The sequence below is a fragment of the Camelus ferus genome, chromosome 24 (assembly GCF_009834535.1).
Source record: "Camelus ferus isolate YT-003-E chromosome 24, BCGSAC_Cfer_1.0, whole genome shotgun sequence".
Taxonomy (NCBI): domain Eukaryota; kingdom Metazoa; phylum Chordata; class Mammalia; order Artiodactyla; family Camelidae; genus Camelus; species Camelus ferus.
Window position 1 is genome coordinate 6,033,427 of NC_045719.1, and position 24,197 is coordinate 6,057,623.

General features: G+C 46.7%; 1 protein-coding gene across 4 annotated transcripts in view; it reads left to right on the forward strand.

The window, feature by feature from the left end:
- The window catches only part of LPIN2 (lipin 2), an 83,145-nt gene that overhangs the window by 7,738 nt on the left and 51,210 nt on the right, over positions 1–24,197 (forward strand). The window contains exons 1-2 of one of the 4 annotated variants that reach the window (XM_032467343.1): positions 4,337–4,392; positions 5,256–5,314. The exons of 1 other annotated variant lie outside the window; for it this stretch is intronic. Coding sequence is in view for 1 of the 3 variants with exons in the window: in XM_006194329.3 (XP_006194391.2) it covers positions 24,078–24,185 (108 nt within the window). In the remaining 2 variants the exon portion in view is untranslated. Of the gene's footprint in view, positions 1–4,233; positions 4,393–5,255; positions 5,315–23,942; positions 24,186–24,197 lie in introns of those variants that run through there. 2 more of the 4 variants (XM_032467344.1, XM_006194329.3) reach the window with 2 other exon arrangements.

Here is a 24,197-nt window from a genome sequence, read left to right on the forward strand (position 1 = left end):
GGAGAGAAGCATCCACATTTACTTAATAGAAATTTTACAAGGCACAGGAGCCTTGGTAAGGAAATGAAGATCCGAAGAAACAGACTGTGTATTTTAATGCTGAGTTTGATAAAATGGGCAGTTGTATGGAAATATGATAGGTTAACAAGTATGAGGTAATAGTAGTAACCATTGCAAGGCATCTTTCAGAAAGTTTCACTTCTGTTTACTGTTTGTATATATGAATACTGATGATTTTTGTATGTTGACCTTTGTACCCAGCAACACTGCCTAACTCTCACCCTCATCTCAAAAGACTACGTACATAATTCTTCTGAATTCCCTACACATGCTATCCTGTTATTGTGATTTCTTCCATTCCCATTTAAATATTTTATTTCTTTTTCTTGCCTGACTCCACTATTTTGGACCTTTGGTACAATACTGAATAGAAATGGAGATGTTAACACACGTATGTTCCCCATTTTAAAAGGAATGGTTGTGTATGAGGTTTGCTGTAGGTTTGTGTAAATACCTTTTATCAAGGAAAATATGCCTAGTTTTCTATGAATTTCATCTGGGAGGATATTGAATTTTATAAAAGGCTTTTTTCTGAATCTACTGAGATTATCATTTGATTTTTTTTCTTTAATCTTTTAACATGGTGAATTATATTAACTGATTTTCTGATTTGAAACCAACCATGTATTCTTGGGTAAACCAATTTGGTTATGACTATCTTGCTGGATTCGAATCAGTGAAGTTTGCCTGTAACTTTTGTGTCTGAACTTATGTGTGAGAGTGACCTGAACTATTTATTTCTCACACCCTCCTGGTCAGGTTTTGGTATAAGGTTATGCCAGCCTCATAAAATTATTTGAGGAATACTCCCTTTTGCTCCATATTCTAAAATAGCTTGTGGGAGGTGAGAATTATTTATTCCTTGAATGTTTGGTAGAAGTCACTAGTAAAACTGTTTCAGCCTGGATTTGTCTTTGCATAAAATATTTAACAACAGTTTCAAATTCTTGAATGGCATGAGTATTCCGGTTTTCTATTTCAGTTTCATTAACATATTTCTTGGAATTTTCCCACTTCATCTAAGTTTTCCAATTAATTGGCAAAAAAAATCTTCACAAGCTTATCCTTGTAATTTCGGCATCATGTGTGATTATTGCTTTTGGTTTATTCCTCACATTGCTTGTACCTTTCCTTTTTCCCTCGATCAGTTTTTTACCAGAGGTTTGTAGAATTTATTAGTCTTTCACAAATCTGGTATTTGGCTTAGTTGGTCCTTTTTATTATATGTTTGTTTTCAGTTTCATTATTTTCTTATTTTATCTTTCTTATTTCCTTTCTTCCGTTTTATTGAACTTCATTTTGCTGTTCTATTTCTAACTTTTTTGCTCTTTACATTTCAAAGTATTTTCTAATATCAACTTTTGAGTCTATGAATTTCCCTTTAACTACTTGTTTAGCTTTCTCTCTGAAGCTTCCACAGGTAGTGTCAAATATTTGATGTGCAGTATTTAAATATTGTCATATTTCCATGATGATTTGTTCTTTGACCCAAAAGTTTCCAAATAAGTGGGTTTTTCTAGTTATCTTTTTAAAAAAATTGATTCTTGACTTAATTGTGTTGTGGTCAGAGAGTATGACACGAAATTTTCAGAATTTGTTGAGACTTGCTTTATGGCTCAATCTATGATCAATTTTAGTGAGATTTCTGTCTGAGCTTAAAAACAACTTTTTTCCTTACTCTATGATTTTGCATTTGGGGTCCCATCTTTGTTGGATCTCTGCTTATGAGCTGTGAGGCCCGAGGCAAGTCACTACCTCTCTGTGCCTCAGCTCCTTCATCCATAAATTGGTATTAACCATAGCAGCTACCTCATAGGTTTGTAGTTAGAATTACTTACTAGAGGAGCTGAGCAGGCAGTGATGGCTCAGAAAATGCCAACTAGTCTTTGCTCTCACAGAAGAGATGCAGAGGGAACGACAAAGTTACTTCTCTAAGGCTTAACCTCCTCGCCTTGGAGCTGCCAAAGGGAGGGCTTAGGACCACCTCCCTTCCAAGTCCAGGCTCGGGAGACTAGATTCTTATGTTCAGGAAAATCCTTCCCTCTTCCAGTTTAGAGTCAGGAAGGGGAGTAGAAGGAAATAAGCCTCCCTCCTAGGTTTCTGGCAAGATGACTTACATGGATGATGGTGCAATTAGCCAAGATAGGACATTCAGGAGGAGCAGGTTTGAAGAAACCAGCACCTGGCCCTGAAGCTGACATCACTGAGGGCCGTGCTGGTGGAGGTGTCTGAAGCCTCTGAACATAGGCACGTGGCCCTCAGAGTCCTGGCTGATGAGAGGAGAAGGGGGTTTCAAGAAGAAAGTCCAGGTCAATAGCATCTTGACCTACAGAGATGATGAGAGAGGACCCGAAAGGTGTCCGCTGAATTTGGCAACCAGAAGGTTGTTGGGGACTTTAGCCTGAAGAGTATCAGGGGTGGGGGAGGCGAAGTAGCAAGACTGTAAGCCTACTCCTCTTTCCCTGTGCCCCTTCCTGTTAAGTGTGGGGAAAAGCCTGAGCCTGCTAACACTAAGGGGTGGACTCCGAGCTGGGGATGGGGGACAACTGGCTGAGAGGGGTTCCTCCGTGGAGCTGGAGGAGGTGGGGTCAGGACAAGCGAAGGAAGAGCTCCCTCCCACGTGCTGGTGGACTAGGTGGCAATTCGCCCCCCGCCCCCCGCACCTCGCAGGTGTCAGGGGCAGGAAGTGAAGGGATATCATGCAACAAATATTTCACGAGTCTCTTTTGCTTAGGCGGTGGCGTAAAGTAGGTAGACACCAGAGAATGAGGAAATTGTTGAAACGTGAGGGATCAAATCTCAGGTGGTTTGGAGGAAGGGAGATATGTCCAGGGCTTCCTGAATGATGAAAGGAAAGAAAGAAGCTTGGCAGAATATTTCCTAAAGGCAGGTAGTGAAAATAGCCTGAAAGAAACAGAAAACATCCAGGTGGGAAAAACGAAAAAAAAAAAAAAAAAAAAAAGCAAACCCGTAACAGCACACTCCGGGTTCCAGATGCTAAAGTAAATGAGGCACCTTACATGTAATCATGTGCCGTTCTCAAGACTATCCCTGAGAAAGGCGTTCCTGTTTCCATTCCATTGACGTAGAAACTGAGGACCTAGCTATTTTTCTCGCTTCAGTTCCACTTCTCCATAGCAGAGTAAAATGTTTTGAAATATGGAGGGGGAAATCCAGTCCTTGTCTTTTTAAATTTTTATTTCGCTTGTGAAGCCATGTGAAAAGCACTAGAGAAAATTCTAGAGCCCTTAGGCGAAGGACACCACCTATGTCTGCAGGGCCTTGGTTAAGAATGAGGTAAAGGTTGGCTGAATGCTAGAGAAAGGCAGAAGGAACTTGGATGAGGAAGTGGTTTCCCGGTTCCTTCTGTAGAACCAGCCCAGGGGGCCCCTCTTACAGGGTTCCCTGGTCCCCACACAGCCCAGTCACACCACGCTCCGTTTGCGGGAAGAAACTGTGCTATGGCTGGGCTCGTCACCCAGGAGCTTTATAGAAATGCCTTGCTTTCAGTATCCTCAAAGCTGTATCAGTTATCATTCACAGGATGCATACTGAGAAATTAATGGCATTTGCACCTAGCACATGCACTTCCATACATGACTTTCAATAACGCCATAGGCAGGAGAGAAAAAAAAACCAGTGTGCAACAGTACCATACAGCACGGGCAATCCATTTCCTTAAAACGTCTGTTTTAAAAAGGAGGTGTGTAATAGGATTTGGGGAGGGGGCGGGGAGGAAAACTAATCAAGCAGACGGGCTACTGGTGCTCAAAAGTGGGTTATAAAACATTCCTGCCCTGTACCTTTTTTGCACTCTAATGTTTTTCCTTTTCGGCAGTTGGGCTCTAAGCTCCGTAAGACGCGCCGCAGGGTTGCCATGGGGACCAGAAGAAACTTTATTTTAGAAAAGTAACGTTCGGGTTGCCCCCAGCACGCGAGGGGCCCGGGCAGCGCGGGAGATGGGCAGCGCGTCCGCGCCGCGGGCCGGGGAGGGAGACGGGCGGGCGCCGCGCGGCCGGGAGGGGGCGGCGGAGCGCGGCGTCACGTGGCCGGGGAGGGGCCTGCGCGCCGCCCGCCCGCCCGCCGCTCGGCCGCTGCCGCCGCCGCCGAACCCATTCATGAGGGCCGCCCGGCTCGGCTGCGGCCCCGGCGGCTCCCGAGGCAGCGGCGGCGGCGGGCGCCCGGGCCCCGCGCGCGCCCCCGGCCGGCCCCGCCCCCTCGGCCGCCCGCGAGCGCGCCCAGCCCGGCCGGTCCTCGCCGTCGCAGCCCGGCTGCCCCCTGCCCTCCGCCTCCCGCGGGCGCCGGCGCGGGCCGGGAGCCGAGCCGCCGCAGGTAAGCGGGCGCCGGGCCGGGGTTCGCGGGAGGGTCTCCGTGGCGGGCGTGCGTGCGTCTGCGCCCTGGGACGGCGGGGTCGGCGGGGTCGGCGGCTCCGCGCGGGCGCCGGGCCGCCGGGCAGGAGGCCGGGACCCTGTGGCGGGCTGGCCGAGCCCCCTGGCCGCGCCGCCGGCGTCGTGGAGATGGACGGCTCGCGGGGCGGGCGGGAGGCTCTCTAAAGAATTCGGCGGCCCCGCCGCCGCCGCTCGAGCTGATGGTCACTTAGGACCCCCTCCCCCGGGTCTGTGGCGCGGAGGCTGGAGCTGCGGCCCGAGCCGCTCGGCGAGGAAAGCGCCGCCGGAGGCCGCGTCTCCATCTCGCCCCCGGGCCTGGGGGAGGGGGCCCGGCACGTGATCCGCGGGGAAGCGGGGCCGGGAAGTTGCTGTTATTCCTCTGCGGCCGTTCGTTTGCCCGGCGTCTGCGCCACCGGGTTGTAGACCGGATCCTGAGTGTGAGTAGTTTTCTTCCCTCAAACCCCCTCCCCTCCGCAAATCTTAAATCTATAGCGAACACCTGACGATCCGGTTGATGGGAATGGCTTCTCTCTCAACTTCTCACCCCGGCGCATCATTATTTCTCCCTTCTCCCGGACGCATTGAGACTGTTCTCATTGAAAACTGGGGATGTCGTTTTGAAGGCATACTGATGAGAAACAGGACCAGAAAAACCACCCTTCCCTTCAGAAAGTGCTGGAACTCTGCATATTTGGAAATGCTCTGAAGGATTACTTAAATCGCTAGGCTAATTCAGAATGCACATTTGGGGATTGTTTTTCCAAATCTTTTTTTTTTTTTTTCTCTCTCTCCCTAATTGAAAAACAGTCTTTTGCCTTGGTGTCAAGCCAGCCCTGTTGAAGTTCTTTGCCCAGTAGAGATGCTCGGTAAGTTACTGTTTACTAAAACGTGGCCTGACTAGACGATACAAAGTCAGTTTCGAAATACGTTTTGACATATTTACGAATTATTTAGTGGCCCATAATGGCTTATATGTTGATGGTCTGATTGGGATTGTCCTCTGGCTTCGGAATGAAAAGCTCTACACGTGAAGCTGAGGTGGGAGCATCAAGGGGTGGGTTCTCGAGATTGGCCCACTGCATCTGGCCCCCCAGTGCAGCATCCTCTCTGCCTGAGGAGCAGTCAACCTCAGGCCACACTTGGCCAGAGTGTGAAAAGCAGGCCCAAGGCTACGTGTGATGCAGGTTTGGACCATGTAGGTGGCCGCTTCCCTCCAGTCAAGTGGGCAGTGGCTGGGGCTTATCAGCCGAAGTATCTCCAGGCCCAGATGGTGGTGGTGGTGGCCACAGGATGCTAGAAAGGAGACAGTAGGTGCTGTTTTAATATTTGATGGCATGGTTGAGAACCAACGGAGAAGCTGTATGCTTGGAAATGGGAGTGTTGGAAAGCCCTCTCACACTGCAGTAAAAGCCACTGTTAAGCAAGTAACAGGGTCAGCTGGGGCTCTGTGTCCTTTATTGCTGCATTCTTGTAGCAGTGGAGGTGCTCCTCACCCTGTGTGCTGGGGTTTGGGTTACCGACTGAACTGTCTCCTGCACTGGACTGAGCCTGTGAAGGCCAGATTGCGGTGGAGGCTGGCACCCAGCGCAGAGCCACGTCTGTGCCGTGAGGGTAGGAAGCCGCCGGCGGGGGGATCCTCGGCAGTGACCCGAGAGCCACGGGTTCTTCCTGAATGAGTTTACTCAGCTCTCCTGAATTGTGAGCTTTGGATGAATAATCCTGGCAGTGCTGCTTGCTAGAAGTGGTTAAAGGTACAGTTAAGCTGACGAGCATTACAGTGAACATTTTGCAATGTTTAGTTGAAATATTAATTTTTAGTTTAAATACAGCTCGGTTCTCTGTGTCAACAGCTGTTTCCTCCGGGTACGCTTATTTGAATACGTATTTCCTCACACGTAGCCACGCGGTAACACGGGGCTGGAAGCTCTGTCTCCTTAGGAGGTGGGTTCAGCTGCCTCCCGTGGGTGCTTAGCAACGTAAGCCAGGAAGTGTTTAAGTCTGTCTTAAGTCTGCCCGCCTTTAAAACCCTTTCCTTTTGGCCTGGCCCCCAGCGGCTGTCAGCATGTGTACCTGTGTGCACGCTGAGTTGCCCATCACCTGCTCGGCAGTGATCGAGGACCTTTATTTTGAAAGCCTGTTTTGCTCTGTTTTATCCCCTTCATTTGTAAATTGTTATACATCTGACTGAGCCCCAGAGTCCTCAGACCTGTCACTTGCCTTTGTGGTGAAACAGCTCACAGGTTGATATGTGGAGCCATCAGTTGGCAGAACCCTATATAAATTATGTCGTATTAAAACCTTGAGAACTTATTACAGGCTGGAACTGGCTGTATCTTGGAAATAAGACATTTGAATAAGAACTTGTCTTGGTGGCTTTGCTGGCTGGTAGCCACAATTTTTGGACTCCACCATCCCTGCCATGGGCTTGATTTTCAGTTTCAGTAACATGGTGTTACTACCGCTAAACACTGTGTGTGTGGCCCCATACTCTTCAAGACACGTGTGGAGCGGAAGTCACCCTGGTGGGGGGTCAGACAAAGCCACTGGGTACCTCCAAGAGCCCATGGCAGCCTCTGCCAGGTCCCCCTTGGCCACCCTGACCAGACACCTATCCTGCTCTGGAACTCTGGGACTGGAGGGTTCTGTTCGAAGTTTCCATCCTATCAAGAGGGAAGGATAAGGAAAAAGACCCGTTAGGAGATAAAGGGTGCTGCAGTGCCAGATAAAGCCCCTAGTGAGACTTTGGGGATTAGAATGTGATAAACTTTATGTTTTTTTTCTTATTTGATTCACTGACAATAGTTTAGAATCTTTCTCCTCTAAAGGCTTTGAATGCTAAGTTCCAGTGATCCTGTTTGTCAATTTAGATTGGTTTTAAAGTTGTTACAAAGAAAGGAGCCAGAATTCATTCACCTTGTGCACCGTGACCCCGAGGTTCCAGCCTCAGTTCCATCTCCTGCCCTCACCTCACGCCCAGACAAGATGGGTGTGGCCTAAAGGCAAGGGGTTTATATGATTGTTAGCAGTGCGAGGCTTAAAGTTATTTTTAGCTTATTTAGGTCAAATGTATTATTTGAGAGACTACATAATGTAGGGGGGCAGCAAGAAAATGGTCTTTAAAAATCCATGTGGAATGTGCTGCCTCTTTTTGTAATCTTTGAATTTGGAACTTTATCATGTGGTGTATATGTCTGTGTGGTGTGTGTGTCTGTCTGCAGTGTCATCCATTTTCAACATGAACTACCCAAGTTAGGCTTTTCTATTTCTTTGGAGGAGAAACATCGGCTCGCAGAGAAGCACTCCTGGTAATGTCCAGGTAGCTGGTGGCTTACCTTTATCTGACTTCCTGGCACATTTGAACAGTTAAGTAAGTCTTTACTTCTGTAATTGTATGAACAGCAGCTGAGTCTGTTGCCTTTATTTCATATCTTTATTTATTTTTGTACCAATTCCCTTAATTGTGTAGTAGAAGAAATAATGATTGTCTCCTTAATTATCAGACATTCCCTGTGGCCACTTGGCCCCCTTTGCTCTCTGTAAGTGTTGAACTGAGGGGAGGAGCAGGGAGAGATGGAGTGTTGGGTGGAGTAAGTAGGCAGCCTCAGAGGTTTGTCGGATTCCACTAGGGAAAGGACGATTTGAGGAGGGGAGGAGGGAGCATGGGAATGAATGGCCATGGGGACAGATCTGTAGGTTTAAGAGTGGCTGTGAAGGGAAAGGAGAGGAGGGGACAGACCGTCCTGGTTAACAGCAGAAAGAACTCTGAGCAGGTGAGCGAGCTGGGGCAGCCGTGGAGACCTGTATTTGGGGAGCTCTGAAGGTCTGTTGTACTTTCTCCCATTGCTTTGATTTTTACCGTTTTTGGTCACTTTTTAATTTGACTGTTACATGTTTTAAGTAACATTATAGAGAGTGTAAAGGAACGGGATTTGGAAGGTTTTAAGAAACAATGATTAAAGACATATTTCAAAGAGAAGAGATTCCAGTTTCTAGGTTTAAAAATTATTTGGTTTTGGTAATAATAAGTAATTATGTGACGAAGAGGAGAAGCTAAGGATGGGAAATGCGTCCTTCAGAAACTCTAAAGCTGGAACTAGTGACTTTACTGCAAGAAGAGAGGCATTTGGTACCAAGTAGCTTCTTTGGTGACTGGATTTCTGCATTTACCTATTTCTGCAATACAGTGGAAGGGATACTTGTTGTCCTGTCTGTTTTTAAACCCATTGTAAGGTGTTCTCTTCTTAATAGAAAATTATCATAATTATAAACAAAAAATTTCACTGGTTAATCTGGAGTTGAAATCTACCTAACAGAGTTTTGTCTGCCCCTGAGTACACAGTGGAGTCGTACAGTGGCCAGGATGCTTCTCATCTGTTCAGTTCATTATGTGACATTTACTGCTTCTGGCAAGAGAGGTGTGTCCAGCTGTACCAGAGACGTGGTGTTTCATTCAGTCTAAAAGAGAGGTGTCCAGACTGCGAATAGCTCTTCAAAGCTAAAATCTATTCAATAAAGTCGTCTGTGAATTTTATTGTGTGATCTTGTATTGTTATCAGCTGTGAGACAGCAGAACTATCAGATGGTTAATGTGAATTAAGAACTCGTGTGAATTGGTCCTGCGTGATGTGGTGTGGGACTTTCCCCAACAGCTGGGTCTGTAAATCTGTAACCTTTGGGTAGTGTGATGTGTCTTTTTTCTGAACCGCGTAAGTTGAGGAATGCTTAGGTTTATGGGAGACCCACAGGGAATACAGTTTTTTGTTTTCTTTAGGGTGCTTTATAAGAGAGAATTGATCTTTTATTGTAGGGTTTTCTAACTGGCTCAACCAGTTTAAAAAAACTTGCCTAAGTAACATTTGAAAAGTAAAATTTTGTAACTTGGGGGTCTAATGTCTCTGTCCACTGAGACTCTTGGTCTTTGAAGTGGTGCTGACACCTACTTTTTAGGGACACTGAGGGTTTGTAAGAGGTGTTTAATGTTTGTAAAACCTTGTCATTATCATTACAGTTACATGATTGCACCTTTGGGCAAGCGAGGCATTATGCTTTACATAAATTCTCTCTCAAGAGTCATACAGCTTCCCTGCAATTTGGAGATAATAGCCCCATTTTCTAGGTGAAGACAGCGAAGTTGGAAGGGATTTGTCAGAGGCACGTGGCCGTGGTGGCCTTGCCCTCCGTCCATCACCCCCGCGGTTCCCAAGGACTGTAAGAATTCCTGTGCTTGTTTGACCTGCCTGGGTCGATTTTGGGCTTTGTTTTGACTTTACTAGGTAGAACTGGAGACTTATTCTTAATGTCGGCGTCCATAAACTGCTAGAAGAACAACGCCTGCTGCGTCGGAGCCTCGGTTTCTTGGAATCATTTGTACGTGCAAAACCAGTGGTGCCTGGGCAACAAGGACCAGCCGAGAAGATGGTGGGTGTGCTGGGCCTCGTGGCCCTGCCTGGCCCCGCCGTGGGGTGGGTTGTGAGGCCGATGTCCCCCCGCCCACCTTCCGCAGTGTGAGCGTCTCTGGACGGAGCAGGGCCGGAGGTTTAAGACGTGGGCCTGACTCCAGCTCTGCGTTGCCATCGGGCCCAGCCTGAGAGGCGGCAGTTGTGTTTAGCGTGGGGGAGGAGAGGGGGCTCAGCTGGACTCTGAGACGTGGGGCGTCAGCGTCCAGCACCAGCCCTCCTTCAGGGGTCTTCCCCACTGTGAGCGGTGCTGGGGTCCGACCTGCAGGCTTGGACGGGGGCCGTCGTCCCGTCGCCGAGGGCAGCCCACCGAGGCCCCAGAGCTGTGCAGTGCCCAAGTCTGAGCCTTTGTGAACCGGTACTCCCTTCCCTGGAGCATTTGACTTACTTGCTGGCCACATCTGCGGGAAGATTCTCCCTAGTGGAGTTTTAATGGTGTTTTACTTACTGTGAGTAAATGAAAGATTCGGTGTTTATCGACTCTTCCGTACGAGAGAACTCATTAAACAGAAACACATTCGTGGACCTTCAGGGATTCCCAAGTTCTCGGATACACTTTTGGTACTTAGTTTGCTCGGTTGTCTCATCTGCAACATGGAGATAGCAGTACCCACCAGTGGGCCGAGTCCCAGGGTTAGATGAGGCTGGTGTGACCGCGGAGCCGCTGGCCGCCTGGAGGAGCGGAGGCGGGTGGTGGGCCGGCTGCAGCTCCCACCCAACCGGAGATGCGGAGGTTTGGAGGCACCGGGCAAAGGGCAAGAGGGCAGTAGAACATCCCCCTTGCCCTGAAGTAGCGTATAGTCTTGCAGGGGAGTTAGGTAAGTCTGCTTCTGTGTATGCTGGGGTGGGGACTGGGAAGGGGGTCCCACCTGAGGGGCTGAGCGTGAGGCCAGGGAAGGGTCTTGGAGGGAGCTTCTTTCTGTGCTTCTGTTTTTAGCGGGAAAATACGATGTTTGGTTGAAAGATGCTTATGTCTCAAAAATACAACTCTTTCCTGTGTTTAAAATTTCTTCTTTGACTCAGAACTTTTACCTTTATAGTGTCAAAATAGGAAATAGACTTTTGAAAGTTAGCTATTCTGTGTATGTCTTATGTACAACGTATGTTTACAAATTTAAGCCTTGTGATTTCTACCATCCTTTTATCTCTGGCTGTGTGAATCTTGTTGGCCAGGCCTGCAGGTAGAGCCTTGTCTTTGTATCTAGAAAGCAGAGCTGTCTTCTATACTGGTACATATAGTGCAGGTGAATGCGTAACTAAAAGAAAAAAAATGCTGGTGCTGACTAGCTTACAAAGGCAATGAGTAAGTAACATTTTCTTGCAAGCTGTAATCATTTTCCTAAAAATTTCCTTAGATTGTAAGACTACATGAAGTTTTATTCTCTATTAGTTGAGAAATACTAATACACCTGTAATTGTTATGGCAGCCCAGTTTTCCATCCTTTTGAATGCTGGTGGAGTCTCCTGCCCGTCTCCTTGCCACAGAATGGGAAAGGGCCTCTGGGTTAAAGCAGGTGCCAGCCCCAAGTGAATGAATGAACTTGGTAACTTCGTACAAACTTGGCTATTTCCTGGTTCATTTGTTTCGGCTTGTTAATGAGACAAACCTAAATCTCACAGTGACCACAGGTGCTGATGTTGCGAGCTGGAAAAGAGTTTTAACTAATTAAAGGAAAAACAGAACCCCACAGTGCTCGTATTTGCTGGGCGTTTATTTTTCTTTTCTCTAGTCGTTTTCATTCCTGTAAATAGGATTCTTTTTCATAAGACTGTGTCACATAATAGTCTTCTTCATCTTAAAATTTTAAGTGTATTATTTTTTATATATAGTTCAAATACTCAAGTAGTGCTTTGAGGTGTATGGTGGGAAGCACTAGTGTTTTCCTCACTGCTGGTGACTGCTTCCTGGAAGCAGTTCCTTGCAGCTCTTCCACCTGTTTCTTGTGGATTTAATTCCATGTTTGTGTGCTTATACTACAATAGCTTGGTTTTCCACTTTTAGACATTCTCTGTGGCTTTCCTCGTGCTGGAGGTGAGGACTCATGTCCTGTACAACCCTCCTCATGCACGTTTCTTTCCGTCCTCCCAGTGTAATTGTATCATAATGTAGCTTCTCAATATTCCATGTTTGTTTTCATGACGAGATACTGTTCAGAACTAAGCATGTTGAGTGATTTTGTTTCTTCACCAGTCTAGACCTTTGTTTTCTCTGGAGTTAATTGTTTTGTTGGCTTATGTTTCTCAGTTCCAATCACATATTCAGGCCCCGGTGTCTGACAGCTACCAAACCTGTCGCCAGAACCCCACTGACCTCTCACCTGTGCTGGGTCCTGTCTCCTGGACATTCCTCCTCTGTCAGCAGGCTTCCTGCTCTCGATATGCGTGCCTCCTGTAGCTTTTTGAGAAAGGGTTCACAGAAGGTCAGTTCTGTGAGATTTACAGGCCTGGAAATGTGTTCCAGCCTCATACTTAACTGGTGGGCCGGCAGAGAATGCTGGAGGGGAGGTGCTTTCCCTTTAGAATTTTGAATTGTTACTTTAGAGAAATCGCTTTTTTTTTTCTTTTTGAGAATTCCTGTTTCTCTTCCCTTCCGTCCCCCTCTTTCTACCCTTTTCCTCCCTCCCCGCCTGTTTTTAGCAGCTGTATCTCTTTTTACACACCCTGCTCTCTCCTCTCCTGGTGGGCTGCTGCTTTGTGAGTCGCAGGTGGCGGGCAGGCGTGTCCCTGTCTCTGTGGGTCAGGAGGACGTGAAACCCCTGATGATGCTGTGGGTGTTTCCCAGGCCAGCAAGGCTTCACCCCCCAACCCCCACCCCAGGCAGACTCCGCTGAGCTGTGTCCTTGGGAGAAGCTGGGGCTGGGAGCCCCTGCTCCCGCTCTGTGTGGCCCTGCCCACGTGGGGTCTCAGTCCTTTGCCCCTAAAGAAACCCCGATCCTTTCCCGTCGGCGGCCACTCCTTCCTGTCCCCACGCCAGTGGCACAGGTGCCTCTGCGTCCTGCGTGCTGGCCCCGGGGGAGCTGGGAATTTGGAGAATTGTGTGTTTGGCTCTGGGAGATTTCCGTGTAGTTGTCATGTTTTTTTGACGTGTCCCCACTAATGTGGGCTTTGGAGCCCTTCTGTACTTTCTGGTCCCCCTTATTCTCCTCCATTTTTCATTTTTTAAAAGCTTGGCCTCTTTCATTTCCTGTCGTTTCCTCTGATGGTTGTCTTACTACCTGCCGGCCACCTCTTGATATTTCCTTACCACTGTGCGTGGCAGAGCTGTCGTACCCAGTGCCGCAGGCTGGCGGGTGGGACAGACGTGTGTCCCCAGAGCTCTGGAGGCTGGCGGGTGGGACTGAGGTGTCGGCGGGGCCGGGTCTCCGCGGCCGCCTCTCTGGGGAGCCGGGGGCACTTGCTCTCTGCCTTGGGGGCTCACGGCGGCCTCCCCTCGAGCGCGTGTCCTTGTCCAGATTTCCCCGTCTTACAAGGAAGCTAGTCATACTGAGTTAGGGCCCACCCTAACGACCTCATTTTAAGTCGATTATCCCCGTAAAGATCCTGTTTCTGAATGAGGTACGGAGGGTCGGGACTGCAGCTTAGCATTTTGGGGACAGCTCGACCCGTAACAGTGAGTGTCAAGAGGGGAACGAAGGTGAAGTGTGGAACCTCCTGTGTCAACAGAGTGGTTATCGTAACATTTTTAAAGATGCTTTTAGTCACATCTGTCTTCACTGAAGACGAGGAAGCAGCTCTCAGGAAGTAGTTTTTAAATTACAACTGGAGATTTTTGTTCAGACAGTGACGGCTAAAATTTCCACTGGTTTCCTGAATGTTTTATGACTTAGTATCTGAGTCACCTCCTTTTCCACTCTTACTTTGTTTCTGAAGTAATTTGAAGGTTGGCAAAAGGCCTAAAGAAAGAGCAGCTGCAGCGTCTTGTGAGGAAGTGAGTCCTCGGCGAGTCCCGGCACACAGACATAGTTATGTTCTGTCTCCGTGTCGGTTATGCTCAAGCTCTTTTTCAGACGTGGCCTTCTTGCAGTTTGTGTTCTAAAATTCTGTCTTACGTTTCCTCGTTTAGGGACCCCCAATCTTTATCTAAAGAAGCCCCCTCCTGCCTTTCCTCCCTGCTCTCGTTCGTTTCCCTCGTAGTCGGTATCCCAGGCTAGAGTTGTGGGTTTCATTAATTCCTCTCCCCCCTTAGCATTAAGGTCTGAGCGCTGTGAGGGCAGGTGCCTCGGCAGCAAGCTGCCCCTTGACCCCTGCTCAGAGGAGAGCAGCACGGCACGAAGGAACGGGCCGCTCTTGAGCCCACCAGTGAGTGAAGCAGGCTTTATTTTCCAGCGTCACTTCCCTGACTTGCTGTTGCTCTTGGAGTCCTCCTCTCTTGTGCTGAAGTAGCTCAGCGCAGGTCAGCCTGTGAGGACACACCGGCACAGCCTTACTGGCCTTCGCTTTGCAAAAGCTCCACGAACCTAGGGCACAGCACCGACCAACCGCATGATGGGCACAGCCTCTCCCTTTACCCACCCAGATGTCCTCCCAGAGCTGGGAAAGGGACTCCCCTCCTGACAGCTGGAAGCTCTCCTGGAGTCCCCGCAGGTGCTGTGCAGAGTAAAGCAGCGCACGACGTTGGAGCTGTGTTTTAATTGGCGTTGGTGGAAGACTGTCCATCTCCAGTTTCCCCAGGACCCTCTGCCAACCCCGCTGTGGGATGCCTGGAGCTGCAGCGAGGTCTCTGCAGGGCTGCAGTGGAGTTCCCGTCCCTCGTGGTCGCCGTGTTCCGTTCCACAGAAACGGAGAGTCCCCGGCGGAGCAGAGAGGTGCTGAATTTGTGCTTCCTGATCTAAAGACTTCCCTCTGAGAAACTGGGGGGCTGCAAGTTAAGTGCAAGGAAGATGCATGGCGTTTGAAAAACCCTGTGTTACAGGAGCTGAGGAATTCTCCTGGTCACTTCTATGACGTCCATTAAGGGAGCTGACGGATTGGTGCTTGCTTTTTTCTCTAATTATTGTGCTGCTCGTAGTGAGGAGGGCCCCTCCTTTCTGATGCTGTGTGCGAGGTTGTTGTCACCTTGTAACTAGAATTGTGGCCGTGACCCTGGGTCTCACCGCGGCTCACAGAAGGGTCCCTGCACAACGTGTTCTCTTGGTGCCCGAAGGTGGTTGCTGCAGCTTTGACCTTGCTAATATTCCTTTGAATTTCAGTTAGGTTTAGAAAAATACAGGCTTCCAAACATGAAGTGTGTGTGCTCATGAAGTATTGAACGTGGCCCCTTATGCAGCAGTTTACAGTCAGCCTTGGAATGCCTAACAAATGCAGATAACTTGGTGCCTGTGGCAAGGCCTCTGTCACACCGGCGGTGCTTTCTGTGTGCAGCGGTGGGGAGGGGAGAGTGGGATGTGGTTCTGCTGTTCTGCGATGTGGCTGTGCATCACACTTGCCAGGTGGATACGTACGTACTGCCCCGGGACGTGAGCAGATAGCCATTCCTGTCCTGCAGCCTTGCGGTGCCTGCCGAGGTGGGAGTGATGGGTGGTGGAAATTGGTGGACATTCTTTATGATGGAAAATGCTTCTGTTTAAGTAACAGAAGCACTACGTTCCTAATAAATCCAGTGTACCCGTGAGCTCTCATTACCTCAGGTTCTTCAGTCTTGCTTCCGTTAAACGTGGGTAGGGAGGAATCCGTTCGTACCCCTGTAAGAATGTAACTGTGAATGAATGTGACTAAAAACACATGCGATAAAATGTGCTTTGCCCACTTCAGTGGCAGAATATGCACTTTAGTGATGCTGTCATTCTCAAAAATGTTTTGGAACACCCCTTTCTTTTTAAACTGCTTTCAGTCTTAAAATATACCTTTTTACGCCCAGCGGTGGAAACCCTTTACCCTTCAAGGTAGGCTCGGTTTTGGGAAGTAGAAGAAGTCGTTCAGAGCAGCATCTGGTGGACCATGCGTGTCGGAGAAGCACCTCGTGCTGGTTGTGTGCTGCCTGGGTTGTGGCTGTGTAGTAATGATGCTGATTTGCATCCTCTGTAGCACCACATTTAATTTAAAGACAATTCTTTCAGAAAAAAAAGGATCCTAACAGCATGCTGGGCAGTGGCTCATGGAAGGGGTTGGTTCACCCTGTAGCCCTCAGTGGTGACTTGGGCAGCATTCACGTTACGTGGGGTCCAGTAGCGCGTCGATGTGACCGAGCAGTTTTACGCCAACACCTGGAAGAAGGGGGTGCCTGGGGAAGACGCTTCCCTTCTCTTGGGGAGGCCAGTCTGATGGACGCAGCGGGTCTGGGAGTACCTGAAGACCGTTGCCTCCACCCCTAGGGATCTTCTGACCCATGTGAGTCCTAGTGTGGCTCATCGGGGCTGGGATTTGAATTAGATTCATGCTATTTGTACAGATAGGCTGAAGGGCCGACCTCATGTGGATGGGCCTTAGTGATGGGGAAGTGGCACAGGAATCTAAAACAGAAAGATAGGAAGAGCTGCTGAGTGAAGTGGGAATTAGATCATGAGCCATTTGTTTACCTTCCTCACTGAGTAGTGAGCTCCGTGGTGGGGGCGGGGATCCCGGCCGAACAGACATCCGTCAGGCACCTGCCTGCAAGGTCTTGAAGCTCTTCAGTGCAGAGCTTCCTCGGCTTACGATGGAGCTGCATCCTGATGAGCCCAGCCTAAGTCGGAAGTGCATTTAGTACACCTCACCCAGCAGCCCTCGCAGCGCAGCCTCCCTGCCCTAAACGTGCTCAGAATGCTTACAGCAGCCTGCAGTCAGGATCACCTAACACAAAGCCTGTGTTACAGTGAAGTGTTGACCATCTCGTGTAATTGATTGCATGCTGCCCTGAGAGTGAAGAGCAGGACGAGTGTCTGGGTGCAGAGTGGCTGTGGATTAATGGTTATTGGACTGGGAGCTGCAGCGACCTGTGCCCAGCGTCACGAGAGAGGGGTGTAGGGCGCACCGCCACCCGGGAGAAGGCCCACGTTCCAAATCCCAAGTACGATTTCTACTGAATGCCTAGCACTTTCGCACATCATAAAGTTGAGAAATCGTAAGTTGAGTCATCGTAAGGTTAAAAAAAAATCACAAGTGGAATCATTATAAGTTGGGAGGTACATTGTTTTTTAACAAAAAGAAGGAAGAGGACTAGTATCTGTTCAGCACCTGGTGGCAGGTGCCTCCCCCGGAACCTGGAAGCAGTCCCCGCTTTGAGCTGCTGTGACCTGGCTCTCTGGAGGGGCCGTGGGAAGCTCAGGTCAGTGAAGTGTCGGGGTACCTGTGAGTGGGGGAGCTGGAATTTAAAACTGTCTGAATTCAGAGCCCAGGCTGTGTGCCTGCCTGGCCCACCCCACCCAGAAGCGGTGCATGGATACGGGCCGTGTGCTACCTGTCTAGACCAGTGGTTTGAGGCTGGAAGGACATCAGGTGAGGGGAGGGCGGGGTCGGAGGCTGCACCCTCCACACGCTGGGAAAATTCTTCTACATCCTCAGCACTTTTCTGTTTGTTTGGGGCTTGTTAGATAGTCGTCCTAGTGGGTCTGAAGTGGTGTCTCCTTGTGGGTTTGATGAGCGTTTCTCTAATGGCTAATGATGCTGAGCGTCTGTTCATGAGCTTATTTGTGTATCTTCTTCAGGGAGATACTTTTTCAAGCCTTTTGCCCACGTTTTGATTGGGTTGTCTTTCTCTTGTTAATATTCTTTACATATTATGGACATGAAACTCTTAAGAGATGTATGATTTGCAGGTATTTTCTCCCATTCTGTAGGTTCTTTTCACTTTGTTAATAAGGTCTTTGATGCCAAAAAAAGAAAAGTGTTAAATTTTGATGGAATCCAGTTTCTTTTGTCACTCATGTTTTTGATGTTACAACTAAGAATCATTAAGAGTTTCTTGTATTTACGTCTGTGACCTATTTTGAGTTACCACCTTGGCTAAATTTATTCCTAGATATTTTATTCTTTTAGATTTATTGTATTTGAGATTTTAGAAATATCTAGCACCTTAAATTTGACTTCCAAATTAAGTATTATGTCCTAGAAGTCACTATGGAGACATCTTGAGGTTTGAAACTATGTGGATTAGGGTTTGAACCTGGATTTGACACTTCTAAAAATCAGCTGGTAACCTTGGATTATATCACATAATTTGTTTCTTCATCTGTAAAATATAGGGATAAAGCAAATCTGTCTTTCACAGAATTTATGTACATCAGAGATAATATATGCAAAGGACTAGCTCCAGAGTGTGACTCAAAGGTAAATACTAGGTAAATGCTAGGTTGCCAGCATTGAGTGTTCTTGTACGGTTTCAATGTAAATACTACTGGTTTACCATACAATTTCTCATGAATTAATTTATCTTAAATCACCTTTTCTTATTTCTCTTCACATCCAGAAGTTTTGTGATGAAAGTATACTTTAAAAACTTGGGTAAAATTAATTTGTTGCAGCGTCTAGTGATTCTTACACAGAGTGAACCTCCTGTTCCTCAGAGAGCCTTATAAAGTATGTTGAGTCTGGAAGAAGAAGAAGTGGTAGTAGAACGTCACGTTCATTTTTTGTCTCAGTGCTTTGTCCTTAGAAGAGGGGGCCCTTTCTTCTAGTGTTGCTGCTTTCGCGTGCCTCTGTGCTTTCTTGGATCCTGTATGTCCCAGACATTGTAAGGTTTAATTTTAGACGTATTACTAGCATTCAACCTCTCAGTAGCAAAGCTGACTTAAGTTTTTACCCTCTGTGAAGGGTGCGGCTGCTTCTGCTGTCTTGGAACTGTGTTCTGTGTGGTGTAGTGTAACTGTTGTCATGTGTACATCTGGGTACCTGCCGGTCCTACAATTTCTCCTTTTTAAAATACGTCTTAGGGGAACATCATATTGAAGTAGGCAGATTCAGTCTCTAAAAGACAACAATCTAAGAATTCTAATAATTTTTGTTTTAAATTTCGCTAGTTAAATAATGGAAGTTTCTAAATATTGTAAAAGTAAATTCCTCCAGTTACTCTAGAATAATGTGTTTTATTCTCGTAGAGTAAATTTGTTTCCGTGTGTTTTAGCCGTTGAACACAAATTGACCCCGTGTACAAAAATGTGAAATGCCACATATTCTGAAGGAGGGGAAGGGAAAGGGGGTGGGGAGGGAGGGTGGCGGGGAATGTGGTTGAGAAATGTGGGAGTTTGAAAAAGAAACAGAAACTAGGAGAGCAGACTTACCACAGAAACCCGGCGGGGCTTCCAGGCTCCAGTGGGGGTCCATTTAAGGGTACAGACCGGTAATTTGCACTCTCACAGTTTTTCCTGGGCAGATGACTCTCAGCAGCACTCATGATGGTCCTTTTTATTATTTTTTTTTTAACACAGGTGCTGGGGATTGAACCCAGGAACCCAGGACCTGGTGCTGGCTAAGCACACTCTGTACCACTGCGCTATACCCTCCCCACACCATGATTCTTTATTAAAATGACAGTCCCAGCTGCTTGGGTGGTGTTTTCTTTCCTCCGGCTAATGCGATAGCAGGCAGGTTGTAGATGAAACACCAACACTGTGCTAAAAGCAGGGACTCTGGAGTCAGACAGGCCTTGGTGTCCATCCTGCCTTCTCCATGTGAGACACGAGCAGCTTCTCATTGTCGATGACAGTTGTGTGTATGAAGGTCAGTTGTCTGTGTCTTTTGTACACTCATCTCTTGAGATCCTAGTGGACTTACCGTTTGTGTGAATTTTATGTATGATAGAATGTTTACATTTTCCCCGTGAAACTGCACATCCAAGAGATTATTGCTCAGTCCTGGTTTCTAAATTCTTAATCAGCGTGACGGTGGCAGTTCATTTATCTGGTTGGAAGCAGACGGCGGGAAGAGGACCTCCTAATTAACAGTATTTTTTAAATACAAAAATTGTAAGTAATTGTTTGGAGAAGATGTAATCAGAGCAACAAAATAATTGAAACAACCATCCAGGAAATCTTCAGTGAGAAATGTGCAGAACCAGCTGTAGGCGTGGAAATGCCTCTAAAGAGTCGAGGGACGTGAGGGAGTGACTGACACGGGGTCCCTACGAGATGCTCATCTCATAACTTGTCATAAATTTCGCCTGTTTTTCTCCCGATTGCCTTAATGATATCATCCGCTCCTGCTCTATTCATGTATTATTCGTTGTCATTTTCTTTGGCCAGTTTTAAGCCATCTCACTTTGACCTGGAGTGGAGAAGCCCAGCACGTGCCTCCTGACGCACCTGCACGTGGCCTCACTGTGTTGTCATATGCAGTGTGCTCCCGAAAAGTGTTTGTAGCAGAATTTGTTTCTAAAAGATTAAAGCACCACTCTCTTGACTGCTGCGGACCACCCAGTATTGTCAGTCTGGTGTCAAAATGTTGGGGAAAGTTCGACCTCAACGTGCAAGTCAGAGTTAGAGCCCAGAGGTTGCTCAGTCCCAAACTCCTTAGCCTGGGACGAGAACACTGGGATGTTCCAGGCCACGTGTACAGTAAACTTGGTACATTAAGCTGGAACTTGGTAGAAGAAGACTTTGACCAGTTAGTCTTTTTTTTTTTCCATATTAAAAAATGGGTACATCAGAGTAAAATGCAAAATGTGTTGACTTTTAAAGGTAAAATGTAAGTCTTCAAGACGATTATCGTTGGGAGAGTCACTTTAAGCTGGGCCTTCTAACTGCAGGAGACTCTACCGTTTTTTTCTCCTCTGGTCCTAGGAAGGCCTGTTTGTGTTTGATTATTCGTTCCTTCACAGCTCAGGTGGAAATGTCACTGGCTGTGCTGTTCAGAGTTTGGGGGTTGTGTGAGGACACAGTGGAACACTGAACTTGAGTGAACTAGATAGTCATTATCCAGGAAGCAGGTGGACTACAAAAGTTTGGAAAAACCTCAGAGTGGTACCAGGAAGAATTTTCCCTTGGTTTTGAAGAAAGTGTATCAGTCCCTCTTGGATTGTTTTCATAGGCAAGCATTAATTATATGTAATTCCAGGTATGGAGAGGAATATTTCATATGCGTTTGTGTAGGCTGTGGTCCTTTTGTGTAGGTCTCTGTCATGAGTGGCATCGAAAATACAGAAATGCACCTGAGTTAATTCCTTCACTGTAGAACAGTTACGGTGGAGATTATGAATTCTTTGTAACTGAGGCTTTAAAAAATATTTTCACCGTAATTTTTTTACTAATCAAAACTTTTTAGTTTTCTCACCTCTTCATTGGTAATTCAGTAGAAATATGTTGCTATTCCACATTGTGACCACTGGGGGGAGTAGATTATTTTCATGTTTTGTGTTAAAAACAAAATACAACTTGTGTCATAAAGGTATTTCTGTTTAATCAATTTAGCCCAACTTCAAATTAGCAAGTTTCATTTTAGGAAATTTTAAGTAAATTCTTACATTTTATTAAGAAGCTGTCTATACCTAGTCTCATACACCCGTGGGGTTAGTAGTGGGAAAAAATAAAGGTTGCATATTTTACCAACATCATCAGCTGTGGAATCTGAACAAGATTCAGACTCTCCTGACCAGCGTTTTAGTTTTGTATCCCTAAGCTAGTCCTTTTGTTGGAAGATTGAAGTCTTGGAAAAAAGATTTCCAGCTTCCGCCTGCTTTTTTTTTTTTTTAAGGTTATTGAAGATGCTGTACGAAAATAAAATGTAGTTTTTCTCAGTACTCGACATTTACTCTCATCTTAGCCTGTAGAGAAAAAGTCAGACAGTGCATTAGCATTTTTCTTTGAAAACTCATATGGATGATTAAGAATTGTTGGTTGTGATTTTAACTTTTATTGACCGAGTCCGAAAAGCGCCACCATTCAAGTTACCAAAAGGTCAGGGCCCAGCCTGGGGTCAGGTGATCCACACGGGCCATGGTGGGAGGGGCTGGATGTGTCACCCTGTGGCGAAATTGATGTTTGGAAGATGAGCTCACCCTCTGTCTGGGCCCTGGTACACGCTCCCTGCGTCAGAAACGACCTGAGTCATCCATCAAACCAAACAGTGACACATCCCAGCACCAGCTGGGACCTGAGGTGGCTGGCCTGGGCTGCTCGTTGTGTAAGAGGCATTGAGGTGAAGGTTGCCCTGCAGAGTTCCTGGCCGCCGACCTCTGCCCCTACCCGCCTCTCCCCTCCTCTTAGGCCTTTCTCCCTCTCCTGTCGACCTCCGACCCCTTCTCCCAGCCCTTCTCTGGGGCTTCAGCCTGGCATCACGACAAAAGCACGACCCAGAAGCTGGTGCCTGCAAAGTGGGTGCCCCAGGGGCTGACTGCCCAGCTTCTCTCTGGGCCTCAGTTTCCTCTCATTTAAGATGGATCAGGTTTTTCTCTGGTTTTGTTTTCCATCCACCAGCATATTTTCTCATCTCCTCCAACTTTCCCTCTTTCCCCTTCCTCATCTTCCTCGTCTTCCTCGTCTTCCTCCTCACCTCCCCTTCCCCCAGCCTCCCACGGGTAACACCCCAGCATGGGCTTTCTCTTGGTGCCATCTGTTGCCTGGTCTGGGACTGCTGCAGGACATGGAGGAAGAAGTTTAGATTTTATACCTTGTGTAATATTTAGGCCAAAAAACCCACTTCCGTTCTGAAAGGAGGAGCTTGTGTCATGGTGTACATTGACTTGGGTTACGAGCACCCTGGGCCCTTCATGTTAGTGTCTGGTTGTCTGGGCAGCAGGCGGTGTAAACGTGCTGAATGCAAAATACATTTTCTCGTTTCTAATTTTGGTGGAATTCTGTTTTTAATTTTGCCATTTAACCTTTATATTATGTGTACCTTGGTGGAATATTGCTGTAGTAAACATTACCAGTCTCCCCTTTGTCAGACATTTGGAAATTCTTTGTGATGTTTAGTGGTAGAGAAAAAGGTTTAATAATGTGAACATTACTACATATTTGAGGATCACTAATTTATTGTTGGTGAATTAACTAAATACTTCTGTGGAATGATGAAAACTCTTGTCATCCTCAGCTTCTCATTGATGGAGTTCTGCCTGAATGAAATTTTCCCTCCTTGTTCTTAAGATTGTTTCAGGGTCCTAAAGTTGTGCTGCAGTAGAAATACAATGGGAGCCACGTGTCATTTAAAATTTTCTAGTAATGTTAAAAAGTAAAGAGAGAAAAGCAAGTAAAGTTAATTTTAAGAATGTATTTTATTTAACTCAATACGTCCAAAATATTGTCATTTCAACAAGTAACCTATATGTAAAAAATTACGAGATTATTTCACATTCTGCTTTCATTTTGTGTGTTTACGCTTAACAGCATGTCTTCGTTGACATTATCCACATTGCACGTATAGCCACATGAATAATGGCTATTTGTAACAAACAGCACGGTCCTTGACACTGGCTTGAATAAAATAGTCTATTTTAATTTAAAAATTAATATATTTTGTGTGTATGTAAGTGTTTTAGGTTTTCAGAAAAACTCACTTGAAGTTACTAAATATTAACTTACTAAGAGCTGGAAAAGAAATACCAGGAATGTTTGAGTTGTAGTGTTGCCATGTCATTATATTATTATGTAATGGTACTCTTAGAGCATTACTATAACCAGTGCTATGTGAACGCACAGTAACAAATGTTTAATATAATTTGTTCATTGTTTACAGTGTTCTACCGGCTAGCTCCCATTCGGAATTGTGGGAATGTATTGGGTCGTGCCAGTATGACAGAGGACAACATTCTAGTGATTGAGTTCTGTAAAGCATGTGTAACCTGGCTGTCTTTGGGAAGCTCATTGATGCTTAGAAAATATATGTAAACTATTTTCCCTTACATGAATAATTTATTGAAGATTACTCCTCCATATGTGCAGTTGTTTTTATCTCTAAAAATGAGGATGTGATTGATGTAGAGAATCATTAACTCAATCCGTGTCCTGAGTGATGGAAGCCGCAGAGCTGGTCGTGGGCGGGGCTTGGTACCTATCGGTGCAGACACACGGCACAGCCCGCCCCCGCCCGGCTTATCTCCTTCAGAGGGAAGGGGTTGAGGCGTTTTTAGCAAATCTTATTGGTAAAGTCATGCATGTATTGCTTTTTTTTTTTTTAAGAACCATTTCCTTTCAGTTTTAACCATATAACTGTGTCTGCAAACAGTCTGCCCTCAGTTTGTCAGCAGAACAGCTTTCTGTTTTGATAACTTAGATGTGTGCCTTCATTGCTGAAAAAAGACATGCTGATGAACTAGTTCAGTTTTAAGATGTTTTACTTAGAAGAAGATAGTGAAGATGAGGAGGAGAAGGTTCCTGAAGGCTCCTTAAGTAAACCTGAAGGTGTTTACCCTGGAAAGGCCCCGGCTGGTCTCCTGGTGAGTTACATC